Source organism: Semicossyphus pulcher, unplaced genomic scaffold (genome assembly GCF_022749685.1).
Source record: "Semicossyphus pulcher isolate SPU_LCO1_2020_fin unplaced genomic scaffold, fSemPul1.0.p SCAF_3, whole genome shotgun sequence".
Lineage (NCBI taxonomy): Eukaryota > Metazoa > Chordata > Actinopteri > Labriformes > Labridae > Semicossyphus > Semicossyphus pulcher.
The window spans coordinates 33,172,457-33,190,684 of record NW_027211704.1 but is presented as its reverse complement, the minus strand read 5'-3'; the positions used below and the strand labels follow the sequence as shown (position 1 = coordinate 33,190,684).

Below are 18,228 nucleotides of genomic sequence, written 5' to 3'. Positions count from 1 at the left end.
AGCCTGACTGCACGAAAGGATAAACCGGGAACAATCTTTTAACCCAAAACCCTTTTCGACTATTTGGATAGAATTTTTACGTTAACACGTATCTGTTAAATTCTTTTTAATAGTTAACTAATATTTTTACAAGCAATGTTAGAGTCAAAATATTTATTAATTTCTATGTTTGTTTGTTTTACTTCCACTGAAAATCATTGTTAAGAGATATCCTTATTATGTGCAACTCAGGGAAAGACCCATGGGAAGGTTAGGGGTTAATAAAAGTGTTTATATGCAGGTCAATACTTTTTGATTTCTTCATCGTTATGGTCATTATGGTATAGCTGTATTTTTACTGGCAGAGGTTACTTGAAGATGTTCATCTGCAGTCCTTTTCAAAAATAAATAAAAGTTGATCACAAAAAAGAAAATACATACACAGGACAGGATCAGCAAAGAGACAGGACTTACTGCTTTGTTCACAGGGCCACCAAACTTAACACTATTGGCTACTTATTATATTAAATATGTACAATGTACTTCACCACTCACAGGTAAATACTGTTCTGTATACTAGACTACATTTGTCTGGCAGCTTTAGTTACGTTTAAGGTTTCAAATATTCCCCCTCTTCCAGTGAAAACCCATTTTTTCCTTACAAGAAGGAAGACAAGGAAGAGGAAGTGTGACCAAGTCTTAGCCCCTCTAAACTAATAAGCAGCCAAAGAGTTTGTATGTTTGATTACAAGTTTATTACTGTATGCTAACAATATATGCTACCTAGCCTAGTTGTTAATTAGCATTTAAATTACAATCGCATTCATATGCAAATAAACACGTGGGAGTCATGTTATGGATGTGTTTTTTGCTATATTTCAAGTACACTTATTATACAATGTAAATATGAAGTGTATATTAAATTATTAATCTCGAAGATTTCCATTTAAATAAATGTCTGTTAAGTCTCTATCTATCACCGAATGAGGTAACACAACGTTTACTGAGCCTATGGCCCACTGATGAAAGCCTTTGCATTTGCAGTATATAGTATTATTGGCTGGCTGTCTGTGGCGACTTTTACTTTAACAAAAAATCAGAAGCGACGCCCAGTTAGGGACGCGTTTTCAATCAGCCAGCAGTGGCAGCGGCTGCTTTTCTGGTCCCTGCAAGTCTTGCGAGTAAACAGTAATCTACAAAGAAAAGATGGATGACTACAGATACAACTTCAACAAGAAGTGAAAATCCAAAGAAGAAGAAACAAACTCGACGCTCAGATGAAGCAAACAGTCTGAAAAGGAAAGCGACCGTCAGGCAAGAAAATCAAGATGTTACAACCGGAGCCAACCGTGGACGTCACACATGCAGCACTGTCTGGATATCTGGGAAGTGTGCTCCAGCAATATCGCCATAGGTGCCGCCAAAGAGAAGAAAAATCTTTGAGATTAGCACCTTAAGGTTTTGCTTAAAAAGTAAGCAATTTATCAGTGTGGAGCTCCCAATAATAATGTTGTACACTGCTTACTTAGCTCAACAGTAGCCTATCTATTGGACCAACTACATGCTGGGTTATTTTAACACAGCAAGACTGGTAGCTTGTGTAACCCTGCAAGATGTGTTTATCTTTTATTCCAACTTCTGCTTTATTTAAACTAAAATGCTGGGTTTATTCTACCGCTTAAATTGTTTGAAACTCATTCATAAGTTATTAAAATTTCATGTTTTATTACTGTAAAATCTATGTAAAATGCCATTTCTTTTTTTACTTTTATTGGTGAAAAATCGTGACAAACTAGTGAGCAAAGTGACGTTAAAGACAAACAAACCAAAAAAATAAATAGATAAAAACAGTGAGGTCGTTGACAGGATACCAACAAATAGGTTTGCTGTAATAAATGGCTATTGTAAAATTAGTAAGACTGGTCTGTGTGAACAGTGGGGGGTGGGGGGTACCGGAGAGGAAAGAAAAAAATAGAAAAGAAGTAAATGCCATTTCATTACATGTCTGGTAAAAAATAAAATTAATTGTATATGTTAGCCTATTACAAAATAAATCCAATATTATGCAAATCACAGCCTACATATATGCTATAAACAAAATGTAGGCGTATTTTCCAAATAAACAGTGTAAAATAACTAACTTTTTTATTAATTTGAATCAACAACATTTCTATGATACTTCTACATTACTGTCAAATTCTTTCCTTCAAAAACAGCACATCAAACACACAAAACAAACTCGCTCTCGAGCCTGTCCCATCAGTAGGACAAACGGCTCTGAGGAGCTCTGGTGGTCTCCTCCCAGAGTCCCCACACCTCAGAACTTTGGCCATCTTTTACTCTCCAGCCATATTTTGTCCCACCTAAGGAATAAAGAGAGAAAATAAAAAGAGAAGTGTTATTTTGGAAGGTAAAAAGGAGGAAATACAATAGAATAAAAAGTTGGGAGTTACAATTTTGAAACTGGATAAAAAATGAAGCTAAGCTAAATCTAGAGAATAGTTTTCTTTCTGGAGTTTTGATGGTACAATTATAAAATGATTTCACTGTAAAAACAAACAAACTTCACCGAGAGGGTTGGAGGTTTAGCAGACAGCATGACTCTTTGCTGTGATACTAAGTGTGTTTAGACTGACCTCAGAGTCTCCAGTGTGCAGTGTGGATTCTTCACAAGACCAGATAAAAGCTTCACTCCTGAATCCTGCAGATTGTTCCTGCTCAGCTCCAGCTCTCTCAGGTGGGAGGGGTTGGACTTCAGAGCTGAGGCCAGAGAAGCACAGCTCACCTCTGACAACCTGCACCAACTCAATCTGGAAAAAGAGTAAATGATGTGACTTTAGAATATAATGTTCCTGCATGAAATCCTTTAATAATGTGTTCAGAGCTGAAGAACGTAAAGAAGGTAAAAGTTTAGAAAATGGAAACACCTGAACACAACAGGATGCAGGTTAAAGTGTGTGAAATACACAAAGTGGAAAAGAGCTCTCATCATAAAGACAACATGCTGCTACTTCAATACAGACGCAGTGACTTCACCTCTTAAACTCTGCAAGTGTGACAAGTTCAAATATAATGCACTCATAGTCTGATAAAAGTTCTGGTCTGTTATGATGTTAAAATCTGTGATTAGGTTACTAATGCTACAGTCAGTGGACTAAAGCAGTGAAGAAGAAAATAGACTTTAGCATTAAGATACTCAGTGAGGATCAGTATAATATCAGCCTCATGTCTGCACTTTAGTGTCAACACAACTTTCACATCATATTAATCTCAGCACAGAAGTAAAACATGGTTCCTGACCTCAGAGTCTCCAGTCTACAGTGTGGACTCTCCAGAAAACCACACAGCAGCTTCACTCCTGAATCCTGCAGCTTGTTAGCACTCAGCTCCAGCTCTCTCAGATGGGAGGGGTTGGACTTCAGAGCTGAGGCCAGAGAAGCACAGCTCACCTCTGACAACCTGCAGTAAGTCAATCTGGATAAAGAATAAATGAGACTTTAGAATACAATGTTCCTGCATGAAATATTTGAATGTTTAATGTGTTCAGAGCTGAAGGTAAAAGTTTATAAAATGGAAAGTCCAAACACCTGAACACAACAGGATTCAGGTTAAAATGTGTGAAATACATAAAGTGAAAAAGAGATCTCATTAAAATTAATGACAACATGCTGCTACTTCAGTACAGACACAGTGACTTCACCTCTTAAACTCTGCAAGTGTGACATGTTAAAGTATAATACACTCAGTCTGATACAAGTTAAAGTTTAGGGCTTCTTGACTGTTTTTATAAAATGGTAGTAATGCTAATTAGGTGAAATGTTTCACCTTCATCTTTATTGTTGAATTTAAAGATATAATTTTGCATCAAACTAAGACTTAAAATCAGATTCTGTCCTGAATTTGGTGAATCTTCTAGAAGAAAAATATATCATAATTGTAAGGTAACGGAATGTGAGTGCATGGGTAATTTCAGTGTGTCTTTGGGAGCTAGGCGGACAGGGTGTCGTGATGTTCTGGATGTCTGACTTGATGCTGGACGAGGACGGGGACGGGGAGCAGCTCGTTCTTCAGCTCGGCCTTCACACACTCATCATGCTGCACTTTGTGCTGTTTTTTCAGCTGCTTGAACAAGTTAGTTTTGTTGCTTTGCGACGCAGACGCAGGTTTCATGACCCTTTTTGTATATTCTTTTTTCTTCTTAACATCACTTGCCTTAAACCTGAAATACCTCCAAACAAGCGATGACGAGCTGTTTCAGGGGACCGTTGTTTCGGTTTAACGAGTGACTCGCTCTCTTCCTGTTTTAGCGTAACAACAAGCAGCAGTCAAAAAGCGACTGAGCGTTAGCAGCCTACATGACACGTTTGCACCAATAACACGTCAAAGACGTAACAGAGAAGCATTTTTTGCGATCGTAATGAAAAACAACAAAGACATTCACGAGGACAGCTACGTATTATCTTCCTGTTTTCAACAGCTGATGTAACCATGACAACCACAGACACATTGAGCTGACCGTCACCAGTTAACATGTTCACTTATTGAGCCAAAACACCGGTCTCTGTTTTCTTCTCTTCCACTCTAAACTGTCGCTGCAAGGTAGGCGCTCATCACATGACATGCTAGCTCCCCTACAAATGAAGCTAAATCCTCTCCATCGCCCCCCGGAGGAGGGGCTGTTAGTCTAGGGAGCGCTTGATTTGATATGCAGCAGAGTTTCTATGAAGGAGCATTTTAAAAGGTGAGCGTCGCCGTCAATCAATTCTATAGTCGTGGGAAGCCAGTATGGTGATAGAGGTTAATATTTGAATAATTGTGCAGCCCTAGTCTTCTGTAATGGTCAAAGTGGTCTTTTAGTAGTGGTGGGGAATCACAGCACTTTCCTCATTTAACTACAGAGGTCGCTGAGGTAACATCACCCAATCACTGTGTGATTATTTCTCCTCATGTTTCAGGGGCGTAACACAAGAAGCACCAGTGGCTCCATCTATACAAACTCATGTTGTGCAGCCAAACACAATAAGAGTCGACTTAAATAGTAAAGTTTCCAAGACGCCGAATATGTCAGAATGAATTTTGGTGAATGTGAACAAAGACATGGACAGTATTTCTTTTAGAAATAGTGGAGCCATAAACTCAAAGCATCTTTACATTAAACTTTTCAGTCGTTACAAGAAACAAATATTTAAATCAAAATGTTGAAAATAGAAAACACTGAATATATTTATGTCTGCTCGTACAAACTGATAGAATTAATAAATGCATCCATTACTGATTTATTTAAAAAAATGATGTGGAATAAAAGATGAAATCAGGTGTTCGAGAGCTTCACAGTGAATTATACAGTGTAGGATTTTTCTTGTTCTATGAAGGTTTCAAATGTGGAACTCAACATTGCTCTGCTACAGTCAATGGACTAAAGCAGTGAAGAAGAAAATAGACTTCAGCATTAAGATACTCAGTGTGGATCAGTATAATATCAGCCTTATGTCTGCACTTTAGTGTCAACACAACTTTCACATCATATTAATCTCAGCACAGAAGTAAAACATGGTTCCTGACCTCAGAGTCTCCAGTCTACAGTGTGGACTCTCCAGAAAACCACACAGCAGCTTCACTCCTGAATCCTTCAGCTTGTTTTCGCTCAGCTCCAGCTCTCTCAGATGGGAGGGGTTGGACTTCAGAGCTGAGGCCAGTGAAGCACAGCTCATGTCCGACAATCTGCAGTCACTCAATCTGAATAAATGATGTGGAATAAAATGCAGATTTTTCCTTAGAATGAGTGGAGTGACTTTTCCATCGTGTTATGTGGATCATCATAACGTCAGCCTTCTGCATCCAACAGAACAGTCATACACCTTTTCATGTCAGCACAGGTTAATAACATGCTGCTGATCTCAGTCACGTCTGTAATTAGAGAATCAATAACACATCACACATGTTGGGACTAAATACGGTTCATTAATGCGTTTATTAAATGCCCTTCTTACTGTATTTGGGGCTTAGTAGGTCTATGTAATAAAAGGAGACGTCCACATTTGTTGAAGTCTTTATGCACACTAAAGACTCATTAGTGGCACTAATGATTCCTACTGTCCCCAGTGAGTGTGAAGTGGTCCCTTCCTAACAAAACTACACAGCAGGATAAACTCCGAGGGTTCAACTGAAATTAATCTGAAGCTTCGACAGTCTGAGTCAGCCAAATCAAGTCTGTGTCGACCAACGTTTCAAACTATGAAGAACCATTCACTCTTTGAGTCACTGTTCCTCCACTGCAGCTCAACAAGGAGACAGTCAAACACGAAACACTTGATATGTGTAGCTCAGTCTGCTGAAGCATCTCACCAGTTTAAGCTTAACTGTAGAAGTCATTTTTGTAAAGTGAAAGACTGTAAATGTTTGTCCTCCATCTCGTAACACTGGAGTCAGGTCAGCTTGATCTGTTATAAAGAATAATAGGAAATAACATTGAACCCAAGATAACCCAAACTTAATGCTGTCACTCAGAATCATCCGTTAATGTGGCTTTAACCAGAAGTACTTTATCTGAAGGATGCTGAACCTTTTGACCTGTTTAAATGAGTTTGATGTGGAATTAAATCTTTATGGAGCTTCTAAAGTTTGACTGAACTCTATGATTTACAACATGAACAGACCTTATTATTATCAAACACTATGCCTGATATTTTGTCGGACTGACATCAGAGACTTGAATCCTGCTCTGTTGTGTTGTTTGGCTGGTGTTAGGCTGCTGTTTATTACTCTTAGCTCTGGTTAGATGCACACCACACCACAGCAGCTGTGTGGGTTTCAGCTTCTGACACCATGAAGATCATCACAGTTCCTTTCTTCACCTTTACTGAGCTCTGCATTCATGTCTTTCTTTCTTTATCGACCCTGTCTCTCTGTCTGTTTACAGAGACGCTCAAACTCTCTGCAGCCTGGTTTCATCTGCTATCATCAGATCTACGACATCGTTCACATCCCTCATACACACTACAGCCTCGTCAGTGCTGACATCATCTTCACTGTCTGATCGACACCAATGTGAGTAGAGCAGAAGTTTTCAAACATTTAATATGTCTCTTCCTTTTTTTGTTCAGCCATTTGGACAGAACATTTTGAAAAAACAATTATTCAGATTCAAATCATGGAAATACTTAACCACAACTTTGAAACCTCAGTCAAAGATATGAATTGAATATTAAAAGAAAAAATAAGACACAGTCAGTAAACTTACTGAAGAGTCTCCAATTGACAGTTTGGACTCCCCAGTCCAGCAGACAGCAGCTTCACTCCTGAGTCCTGCAGTTTGTTGTTGCTCAGGTCCAGCTCTCTCAGATGGGAGGGGTTGGACTTCAGAGCTGAGGCCACAACTTCACAGTGAGTCTCTGACAGTTCACTGTTGAAAAGTCTGTAATGACACATACATGACATAACACAGTATATCAAACATATGAAGTTTAAGGCAGATAAGACCCTGTATGATTGACCTACGGCAACTTCCTGTTTCATGACGAGGCATGGAACTTTGATGAGCCGCCATGGCCACGCCGTTTGAGTTGTGTACATGTGTTTGATAGCTTTTAATAGGGAAGTTTGTTTCCATCTCTACAATAAATTTGAGGTGGATCTGATTAATGCCTTAGGAGGAGTTAGTTAAAGAATGAGCCCTGGAAATGCCCTTAAAAAGGATTTGGGGCAGAACATGCAATGCAGTTTTTGATAACTTTTCATTGCTAATGTCTCCTCTGTATACTGGACAAATTTGAGGTGGATCTGATGAAAGCCCTTGGAGGAGTTTGTTAGAGTATGACCCCTGGAAATGGCGCAAAAAAATATGTAAAATAGCAGACTACCCGTTAGTTTTACAATATGGGTCCAAGAGGCTTTTCTGTAGGTCTAGACATCATATATATGTGTAGCCGATTTCGTAAGGTTTAATGTGCTGCAGGGGCTACTGTAGTACCCAGTTTCATGGCTGTACAAGAGTTTTAAGACCCTGACAAAATAACTTCCTGTCAACAACGTGTCGCCATGGGAACTCCATGGGACACAGACTTCTGAGTTTCATAATGGAGCATGGCAAAGGTCTTGGGATGTTTCTGACCAAATCTGAGGGGGTTAAGACCAAATCTCAAAGGAATTGTATATGAAAATATAGCAACACTTGCTTCCTGTTGCCAGTAGGCGGTGCTTTGACTATTTAAGAAATGTTATCTACAGATGAGTTCAGGTCGGGACTCTTATCAAAATGTAGCTTTTTCTCTCGATTTTGGCCTTTTCGTCTACACAAACACCATTTGATCTTTTGTGAAACTCCGGCCAGGGTGAAGACTTTTAGAAACTCTGTTTATGAGGAGACATGTAGATGTGGTAAACAGCCTTTTTGCCTCATGACGTTAGGCTGTGCGTCGTTATCGCCATGGTGGCGCGTCAGTAATGAGGCGCCAATCCTTACATAATGACGGACGTGACAAAAGCAGTGATGCTTAACAGGACTTTTTAAATGTTTACACATATATATGTACAGTTACTCATCTGAGGAACAAAGGCGTCGGGATAGATGTTTTCAGACTTTTGACTAGCCGAAATTCTACTTCTTCTTCTTTGCATGACCGGGTTATATCCCCGCCTGTTGGTGTGGCATTCTCATGACAGCTTTTCTGTTGTCTTTTGGATGGGGATTTTTTATAACCGTGCTTGTGTGGACGGGGTTTTTTGGAAACAAAGGAGGGAAAAACTCTGTTTTCAATAATAACCATGTACATGTAGACATGGTCTAAGCCTCCAAAATTGGATTAATTTGTTTTATTATGTATGTATAACATGACAGCTAGAAAAAAAACGGACTTAAAAATAACATTTTACAAACTTTTACAAAACAGCTCAAGAACATCTTTGTCAGAATACAACTAATAGATCATTTTTGCAATAAAGAAATATTTTTATAACATTAAGAGTAATGCACATTTTTGAGTGTTAATATTTGTAGAACTAAACTACTAATCTACTGTGATATTTAATGTTAATCACATCTGGACTTACCGAGCCTTTCTGCAGTTCCTCACAGCTGGAATCAGTCTCTGTTTTCCCTGCTGTGATGTGTTGTACTTCTGCAGGTCCAACTCATCCAGAACCTCCTCTGACATCTGCAGCATGTAGGCCAGAGCAGAGCAGTGGATCACAGAGAGTTCTTTCTCTGATCTGCTCCCTGACTTCAGGAACTCTTGGACCTCCTGATATACTGAGTGATCGTTCATCTCCATCAGACAGTGGAAGATGTTGATGCTTCTGTCAGGAGAGATATAATTACTGCTCATCTCCTTCAGGTTGTTGATGACTCTCTGGATGATTTCTGGACTGTTGCCTGTCCAGCCCAGCAGACCTCCTAAGAGTCTCTGGTTAGACTCCAGGGAGAGGCCATGAAGGAAGCGAACAAACAGGTCCAGGTGACCATTCTTACTCTGAAGGGATTTCTTTATGGCATTCTTCATAAAGTTATTCAGGGATGTGTCATAGCTATCAAAGATGTCTATGTACTCTCCTAGGAAAGCCTTCAGTACTTGTGTGTTGTTGTGTGTGTAACAGTGGAGCATGTAGACTGCAGCCAGGAACTCTTGAACGCTCAGATGAACAAAGCAGTAGACTGTTTTCTGGAAGATCACACACTCTCTTTTAAAGATCTCAGTACAAACTCCTGAGTACACCGAGGCCTCTGTGACATCCAGACCACAGCGCTCCAGGTCTTCTTGGTAGAACATGATGTTTCCCGTCTCCAGATGTTCAAACGCCAGCCTCCCCAGCTTCAAAAGAACTTCCCCGTCAGCCTCCATCAGCTCCTGAGGACTCACCTGATGTCCCTCACCATACTTCTGCTTCTTCCTCTTGGTCTGAACCAGCAGGAAGTGTGAGTACATGTCAGTCAGGGTCTTGGGCAGCTCTCCTCTCTGGCCTGTGGTCAACATGTGCTCCAGAACTGTGGCAGTGATCCAGCAGAAGACTGGGATTAGACACATGATGTGGAGGCTCCTGGATGTCTTCATGTGTGAGATGATTCTGCTGGACAGCTCTTCATCACTGAACCTCCTCCTGAAGTACTCCTCCTTCTGGGCGTCAGTGAAGCCTCGTACTTCTGTTAACCTGTCAACACACGTAGGAGGGATCTGATTGGCTGCTGCAGGTCGGGAAGTTATCCAGACGAGAGCCGAGGGAAGCAGATTCCCCTTGATGAGATTCATGAACAGGTCGTTGACTGATGACTTCTGAGAGACATCAGACACAACCTGATGGTTGGTGAAATCCAGTGAAAGCCTGCTTTCATCCAGGCCGTCAAAGATGAACAACAGTTTACGGACAGCGAGCGTCTCTGCTGTGAGCTTCTGTAATGTTGGATGGAAAACATGGAGCAGCTTGAGAAGACTGTACTGCTCGTCTTTGATCAGGTTCAGCTCCCTGAAGGAAAGCAGAATCAGCACACTGACATCTTGGTTCTCCGAGCCCTCTGCCCAGTCCAGAGTGAACTTCTGCACTGAGAAGGTTTTTCCAACACCAGCGACGCCGTTCGTCAGGACCACTCTGATGCGTCTCTGTTGGTCAGGTTTTAAAGCTTTAAAGATTTCGTGGCACTTGATTGGAGTGTCATGGAGGGTCTTCATCTTGGAAGCTGTCTCAAGCTGCCTGACCTCATGTTGGGTGTTAACCTCTTCACTCTGACCCTCAGTGATGTAGAGCTCAGTGTAGATTGTTTTGAGGAGGGTTCCACTTCCTGGTTCATCACTTCCTTCAGTCACACGTTCACATCTCGTCCTCAGACTGATCTTATGTTGATCTAAAACCTCCTGCTGACCACCTTTCACAAAAAAGACAAAAGTGTGAGATGAAACAAGAACATTTGACAGTCTGGTGATTATGTTATTTCCAAAATAAGAGCAATATAAGAAAACAAAGTGTTAAAGGTTTTAAAGTCCAAATCAGCCTCACGATACTCAGCAGCTCGTCTGCAGCGCTTCACCTCAACAGCTTACTGTGGCCGTTTTTTCATCACTACAATATTTAAAACTGATCCACGGATAAAATCCTGCAGAACATGTTCAGATCTTGTTGTGTAGACCTTTTATTGATTAGAACCACTAACAAAGCAGCGAGAAATTTAACAAATACACTCCACTTCCTATAGCAGCTCCAAAATAAAAGTCTCGCGCTGGTTTGCTGATGGAGAACTTTCATGTGAAGCAGCAGCAACAGGAAATGATGCGTTTATATCAGACAGAAACCTCAGGAGCTGATAATTAAAATCAAAGGCTCAATAAAAACAATGCAAACTGTTCTGCACTGCTAGCAAAGCTTGGGCACTTTAGTGAAAGGACGGCCTTTCTTATAAGGCTGACGATGAATCTGGTGTGACGATGAAAACCAAACGTCACACTTACTAAACCAAAGACAAGGAAATATGAAGAATCACATCTATCCCTCGGCTTCACCTGTACAATGGTGGGTACTTCAAAGTACAAGCTTCTTACAGCATGAAGTCTGATAGCGTGTGTTCGTGTATATGGATGTATGTTTATGTTTTATTTATGAGTTTGGTGAGGGGTTGGGGGTGCTTGAAAATATTTTCATCTACAAAAAGTGGACCCTGCAGAAAAAGTTTGGGAACCACTTGTCTGGACAACACCTGGCTTGTTAGCTTAGCTTGTTAAATAACTAATAATTTACTATTTGCCAGTCCCTCCTTCCTCCCCAGTTCCCCCCTCTCGTCCAAATACGGTCACTTCTGTATCCAAAAACCAAGAAGGCGAAAACTAAAGGCCTCAAAACTATTGTCCACGTCCACGCTGACATGACACTGCCTATGTTCCTCTTCTCATATACAGTCTGTAGTTAACATCAGCAGTTCAGAAGTTCTTCATTTCCATCAATCCTGGTGGAGAACAAGCAGTATTCTGATATTCTTAAGCAAACACAGGGGCGCTGCCATACAGTGACAACATGTTAAATATAAACGGATTTCTTCTGGGTTCAGATTTTTCCTCAAAGGAGAACACGGGACACAGAGCAGATATGTACGCTGCAGCAGAACAAATCAGTTAATATGAAACGGTATTCATAAAGATCTTAACATCAAATGTCTCTGTGTTAAAACAACAAGATGTTTTCAGACGTGATGACATCAGCAGACTGATGGACGGTCTTACTTTGTAAAGTGCTGGTCTCACTGGCTGTCTGTGGTCCAGGTGCTGTTCTGGATCTTTTTCCACACTGGGGACAGGAGGCATCTCCTGATGAACCAGACTGGTCCCAGTATGAGGGGAGGCACTGTCTGCAGAACCAGTGTCCACAGCTGGTAGAGACTGGATCCTTCAGGACGTCCTGACACACAGCACAGCAGGACGGCTGCTCCTCCACAGAAACACGACTCCTCTTCTTCTCTCTGTGAACACATTTCTTCATGACCAACATGATTTGTTGAAGTTGATGGAATAATATCACCATGTGATCAACACTGTCTAGAAGCTCTGATAGCTCACAGAGAGCAGTAACAGTTTACCAGATAAGAAGCAGTTAATTAAATGACAATCTTATTAAATATTTTGAGATCCGCTTGTAGTTTGTTATTCATAGAAACACCTTCACAGTAAAAGCCTTCCATTTAAGACAGCTGATTATGTCCTTCACTATTTTACTTTACTATTATTGCTACAAAAACTTTATCTTGCACATTTAAGCTCAGCAACCGTTTCTGATTTGCAACAAGATTATCTATGATGCATATTCCAATCCAGAAAAGAGATCTCTCTCACGGAGCCTGTGTGCGAGGGGCGAGTGCAGCTCTCTTTCTCACACGCTCCAGCTCTCTCCAACACGAGAGATCCTGCTCGTGACGATGCCCGAGAGAACTAAGCGTTCAAAAGAGTGGTGACACTTCACCAGAGTCGAAGCCAACAATGCTCGTTGCCACAAGAGCAACAACACTTTTGCTTTTAAGGGCGGAAATGCGAGCAATCTGTCCAAAAAGCTGCCTAAGTGCATCATATACAGGCAGACAGGAGACATGCGCCATACTTCTCACTTGACGCTGTTACCCAGCAAACTTTGTACATGTGACGATCCGGGTTAATTGATAAGCTCCGCCCACTACCAGCCAGCCAAATTTGTTTTATATTTCCATCATAACAACATGGGAGTCTATAAAAGTGATCGACAATAAACATTGTCGTTTCTTTTGCTGTGAATAATTGTTTTTGTTTCACATTTCAGAAAATAAAGCAATATTAGTTCTGTTCTTAATTTCTTTCGTTTTTTCTCTTAAAAAATAACAAAAAGGTTTCCAAGTAAAGACGTGTGTTCACCTCTCTCATCTGATCATTGAAGCAACACAGCATACTACAATTTTATTATATGAACCACAGACTGTATAAAAAGATGGATGACATGACAAAGTGAAGCCAAAACATTTCGTATTCATCCTCAATGCATCATCGTCTGTCAGGTCAGTTTACAGTAACAGCAGTCTCTTACTTTGTGTCTGAGGGTCCAGGTTCATTACTGAAGTGTGGAGGATGGCCTTTGGACCGGTCACTCTTCAGAGACAGACAGCCGGATACTGCAGACTCTGCTCTCTGTCTGCTGGGCTGAAATCTGCAACACACAAGATGATTTTTTTCATGTCACGAGTCGTTGACAAATTCCTTAAATTTTACTGCTGCTGTTAACAAAAGGAGATGGAAAGTTTGTTTGATCCTCTTAGATAAGTTGACGGCTTTTTAAGGTGACTGACAGCTGTCACTGATACTAAGAACAAATTAATTCTCTCTGTCACAAATGTTTAAATGTTTAATTTACAAAAAACTAAATCAACAGAAAACATGACGTTTTCAGATGTTACAACTGTTGTTGTTGTAGTAGTAGTATCACGATTCACGACAACAGTTATAATAATGATTTCACCTCAGCAGTAGATTATAGAGCTCACTCTGTCCACTAGGAGTCAAAGTACGGCCCTCAAATCTCCCTCCAGATGACAACTGACAGCAGCCATTTAATGGCCTAACAACACCTGACCCACTGCAGAATAACTGAGTGGTAACTGTGAGGCTGCTTTTTATTCACCATGTTTTACACAAAAGTTAAGAGTTAGAGTTTAAGATAAGATACTTTTATTGTCCCAGAGGGGAAATTCACCCTGGGTAATAGGGCTACACAAAGCTGCAAACAATTTAAAACAATATGTAACCAACAGGAGAGTACAGCTGTACGCCAACGACACAACAATAAACCATGAAAAAGATACATTAAACATTACACATCCCTCGTGATGTAAAACAGACGCTCTAAATGCACAGACAGACAAGTTAGAGTTTAAATCATAAAGCCATAATTCAGGAAACACAGTGCAAAGAGCAAAGACAGACCATAAACACTGACAGTAAAAGTGAGCAAAGGTTTTCTACGCACATGTTGTACAATTATTTTATGACCTGATCCAAGATGGCTCATCTGACAAAGAGCCAAACAAACAAAATATTCCGAGTAAAGCATGAAAATATGAATAAAACATTTGAAGCAGATTTGGAAAAGTTAAAATCATTAGAGGGACTCTAACCTGAGGGACAGAAGTTGTGAATATTTCCTGTAAATTGTAAATTCTGAAAAGAAGGTTTCAAGTGTTTTACTGCAGAAAAAAACATCAGCATGTGGATATGAACCTTTAAAATATATCCACCTTAGTTTGAAACAGTTTCTGCAGTAATAATTCTGCATCATGAATATAAATCTATTAGCAACACATTCAGTATTCATCCACAATGCATCATCGTCTGTCAGGTCAGTTTACAGTAAAAACAGTCTCTTACTTTGTGTCTGAGGGTCCAGGTTCATTACTGAAGTGTGGGGGATGACCTTTGGACCGTTCACTCTTCAGAGACAGACAGCCGGATACTGCAGACTCTGCTCTGTCCTCCTCTTCCTCCACACAAACACTCATCTTATCAAGAAAAAACAGGTCTGTTCAAAGTCACACGCAAGAATGCGCCAAAAGAGGGTAACACACACAAACACAGTTAAATATATCCAGTCAGCACTCCACCTGCTCCGTGTTCTTTATATCTCTGCTTGTTTTTGTGAGTTACTGAAGGTTTAACATAAATTATTCAGCCGATCAAGACTTTGTGTCCACAGGTGAAACAAACTTTTTCCTCTACAGTCCACATGTAGAAAAGTGACTCTGAGAGATGCTACCAGTGAAATGATGTGTTTATTAACACTCACCCTGCCTCAGCTTTTTCTCCTTTTGCTCCGTCGTCTGAAGTGACGGACTGAACACCTCATATTCAGGTTACACTCCCTGTTCTTATGAGCCTTGATCACCTGGTCAGGTTGCTCCTCCCCTCTCCATTTACAGGAAATGAGCTGAGTATGACTAAAAAGAGCACAGTAAGCGGAGGCAGGTTGTTCAAGTGGTTACATCCAAAACCCAACAGGGACAACATTCAAATAATTTTCTGTCACACATGTCAGCATCACCCATTTATGCTTAGATACCAATTACTGCACAGACGTTACTTACAAGTGCAAAACTTATTAAGTATGAATGCCTCCAACAATGTAATTTCTTCACCTAATACTCTTTTATTTGTCTTTTCCACTCCCTTAACATACACAGGCTACATCCACACTCTACAATTAAGTATAAAATCGCATTACTCTTGCTACTTTACACGTAGAGTGCAGGCACGCATAAGCATACACACTAGCGCGCGCGCACACGCACACACGCGCACAAGTTCACCCTACGTTTAATCCTCCCAGATCTTATTTTTTTAATCGGCCACAGACCACGCAAGGTCGTTTGGCTCAAGCCCTGGCCAGCTAACTTAACCAAGATAAAAGAGTACGATTTGAATGCTTGTACAAAACTAGAGCTAACAAGCCAGGCTGAATAAGTGACATTCCAAAATGTTACCTGAATAAAGTCACTCTTCCTTGGCTGTGTTGTCACAGAAACAACTAGTCTAACTAGAGTAAGAGCTAGCATTACTTTAGCTCTAACTTAGTTTCTGTATAATTTATGATAACAACTGAATAATTGCCAATATCACATCAAATCTCGACACTTACCGACATAACCGTAGAAGCCGTTTAAATAAAACCGTTTATGAGTGCAGTTAAAGGAGTTGAGACGCTGAGTCACCGCTTGATTCAAAAGTTCAAGTGGTTAACGGCTGCGCGCCAGTGTCGCCAACTCCTCAGTAAGGAAAGTAGCTATTGGCTGTCCTAAAAGTCGCTAAATGACGTCATCACCTAATTTGCATAATCGTCAATTTGCATGTTATTGTAATAGACACTGTAGGAGAGAGGAATAACGTCATGGGAGAGACAGAAAGTTAGTAAAAAACACCCTAAATATGTTCAGAACTATAAATGAACTTTCTTCTTTTGATTCTTGGTTTGTTTGTTTTTTTATTTTGCCATTGAAATAGGCCATCAGTTCTCAAAATAACTTCATGACTAATGCTTTGTCTAGACCCACATTACATAAATAATTTTTTTACTGTATTGTTTAATGTTAGAATATCAAATTTTAAAAAGTCATTTCCATTTACATCCCGCTCTGTAAGCCAGGACGGGATCAGCGGCGGCTTTTGCGCACGCGCGATTCATTTGCATTACGCCCTGACTGCAGCTGGGACTGCTGCGCGAGGCTACTGAGACTGACCGCCTGTGAGTCCTTTCGGACGGGGGAGGGGCTCGCGGCAGCAACTGCTGCTTGTTGAGGACAGTAACTTCAGAACGATACGTGCTTTCACGTCAGAGTCTCCAAAACACCAGAAAAGTCTCCAATAACACCAGAAAAAGTGGCTCGATTTGTCGCTTGTCGCTTTTGACAAAAAAAATCTCCAAGAGGATTTGGAAAGTCGCCAAGTTGGCAACACTGTAGACCAGTTTGAGCTCGGATCTGCCTTCGTCACCCCGCCACTTTGTAAATAGCCTTGGCCTACCAACACAGTTAGTGCATATGGTATCTGATGTAAAGAAAGTTTTGTTTTGGTCATGTCCCTGTGACAAATTAGATAAAACCATGTCATCTTAAAAATATTAAAACCAATGAAATTAACTTAGCACCAGCAATAGTGTCAAATGCAATACAGTTTTACACAGCGCCATGGTCTTGTTATGCAAAGTAATTTCTAATACAAAATGTCTATTGAACACTGAAGGTCAAACTGGATTAAAGATTAAATGCACTCTGTAGTCATGCCATGTTGTTGAATGTAACCATGTTGTCCCGTGTGAATCACAGAATTTTCAATATTCTGGTGTGGTTTATTTCTGGTGCACACTGTTATTTTTTGTTCTCACATGCCTGTAGTGGAGCAGAATTGTGCAAACTATCAGATCTTCTGTCATTGAATTTGTTGGTGAGCAACAACAGCCAGAGAACCAGCTGACTGATGGTTAGTAGGTTCTATAAGTGACGACTAACTTGCTTTGTCAAGTCCCTGCACCAAACGCTAGGATCTTAAGGTTATGAGCAGTATTAAATATGTAACACCACTATAATCAACTGTGATAAATAATATCTACCCGATCAAATTCAATACTGATATCTAGTGGTTCATCGGGGTAACCGCACATCATACAGCCAAATGCAAATCAATGAGATACTTCTTATTTCCCGAATCATACGTTTTTGGACAAGCAGAGTATAAACAAGACTCCCATTCATAGATTTAAAAAGAATGAATACTTTCTTCACCGACACTTGTTTTTTTCCTGTGGAAAAATAAGTTTGTAAAATGTATTGTCTCCCGTTCTGACTGTTAAAAGACTGAATGAGAAGATAATATTGACCATGTGACTTTTCAAACAACACATTAAAGGAGAAGTTTGGTCTTTTTAAACCTGGGCTCTATTTTAACAAATTTGGGTGTCAAGGATGGACGATTTTGTAGGGATAATTTCTGTAATGTTGTCGGACACCTGGAGTCACAATCTGAGCCTGTCAGTGGCAAAAATAAGCACTTTTAGTGGATGTACTTTGATCGGGTGCAATTGCCCCCGGGGATTATGTTGCAGCCATTGCGGCCATATCGCGGCTATGGCGGAGGCTAGATACTGGACCGAGTCCAAAAGTTTTTGTTCCTATGAGTCATTCCGACAACCAAATTCTTAAAAAATAGGGCCCAGGTTTAAAAATGCCGAACTTCTCTTTTAAGTAAAAACAGTAAGGGCCTGTGACGGCAGCTC

General features: G+C 40.4%; 1 protein-coding gene across 1 annotated transcript; it reads right to left on the bottom strand.

Moving 5' to 3' along the window:
- Window positions 1-2,296: 2,296 nt before the first annotated feature.
- Window positions 2,297-14,965, bottom strand: LOC138605274 (NLR family CARD domain-containing protein 3-like). The gene is made up of 11 exons (XM_069677421.1): window positions 14,835-14,965; window positions 13,501-13,620; window positions 12,374-12,412; window positions 12,299-12,339; window positions 12,177-12,260; window positions 9,028-10,831; window positions 7,220-7,393; window positions 5,542-5,715; window positions 3,280-3,453; window positions 2,616-2,789; window positions 2,297-2,342 (listed from the first exon to the last, which is right to left on the bottom strand). The coding sequence occupies exons 1-11, from the start codon at window positions 14,963-14,965 to the stop codon at window positions 2,297-2,299; spliced, it is 2,961 nt and encodes a 986-aa protein (XP_069533522.1).
- Between the last annotated feature and the right edge of the window lie 3,263 nt (window positions 14,966-18,228).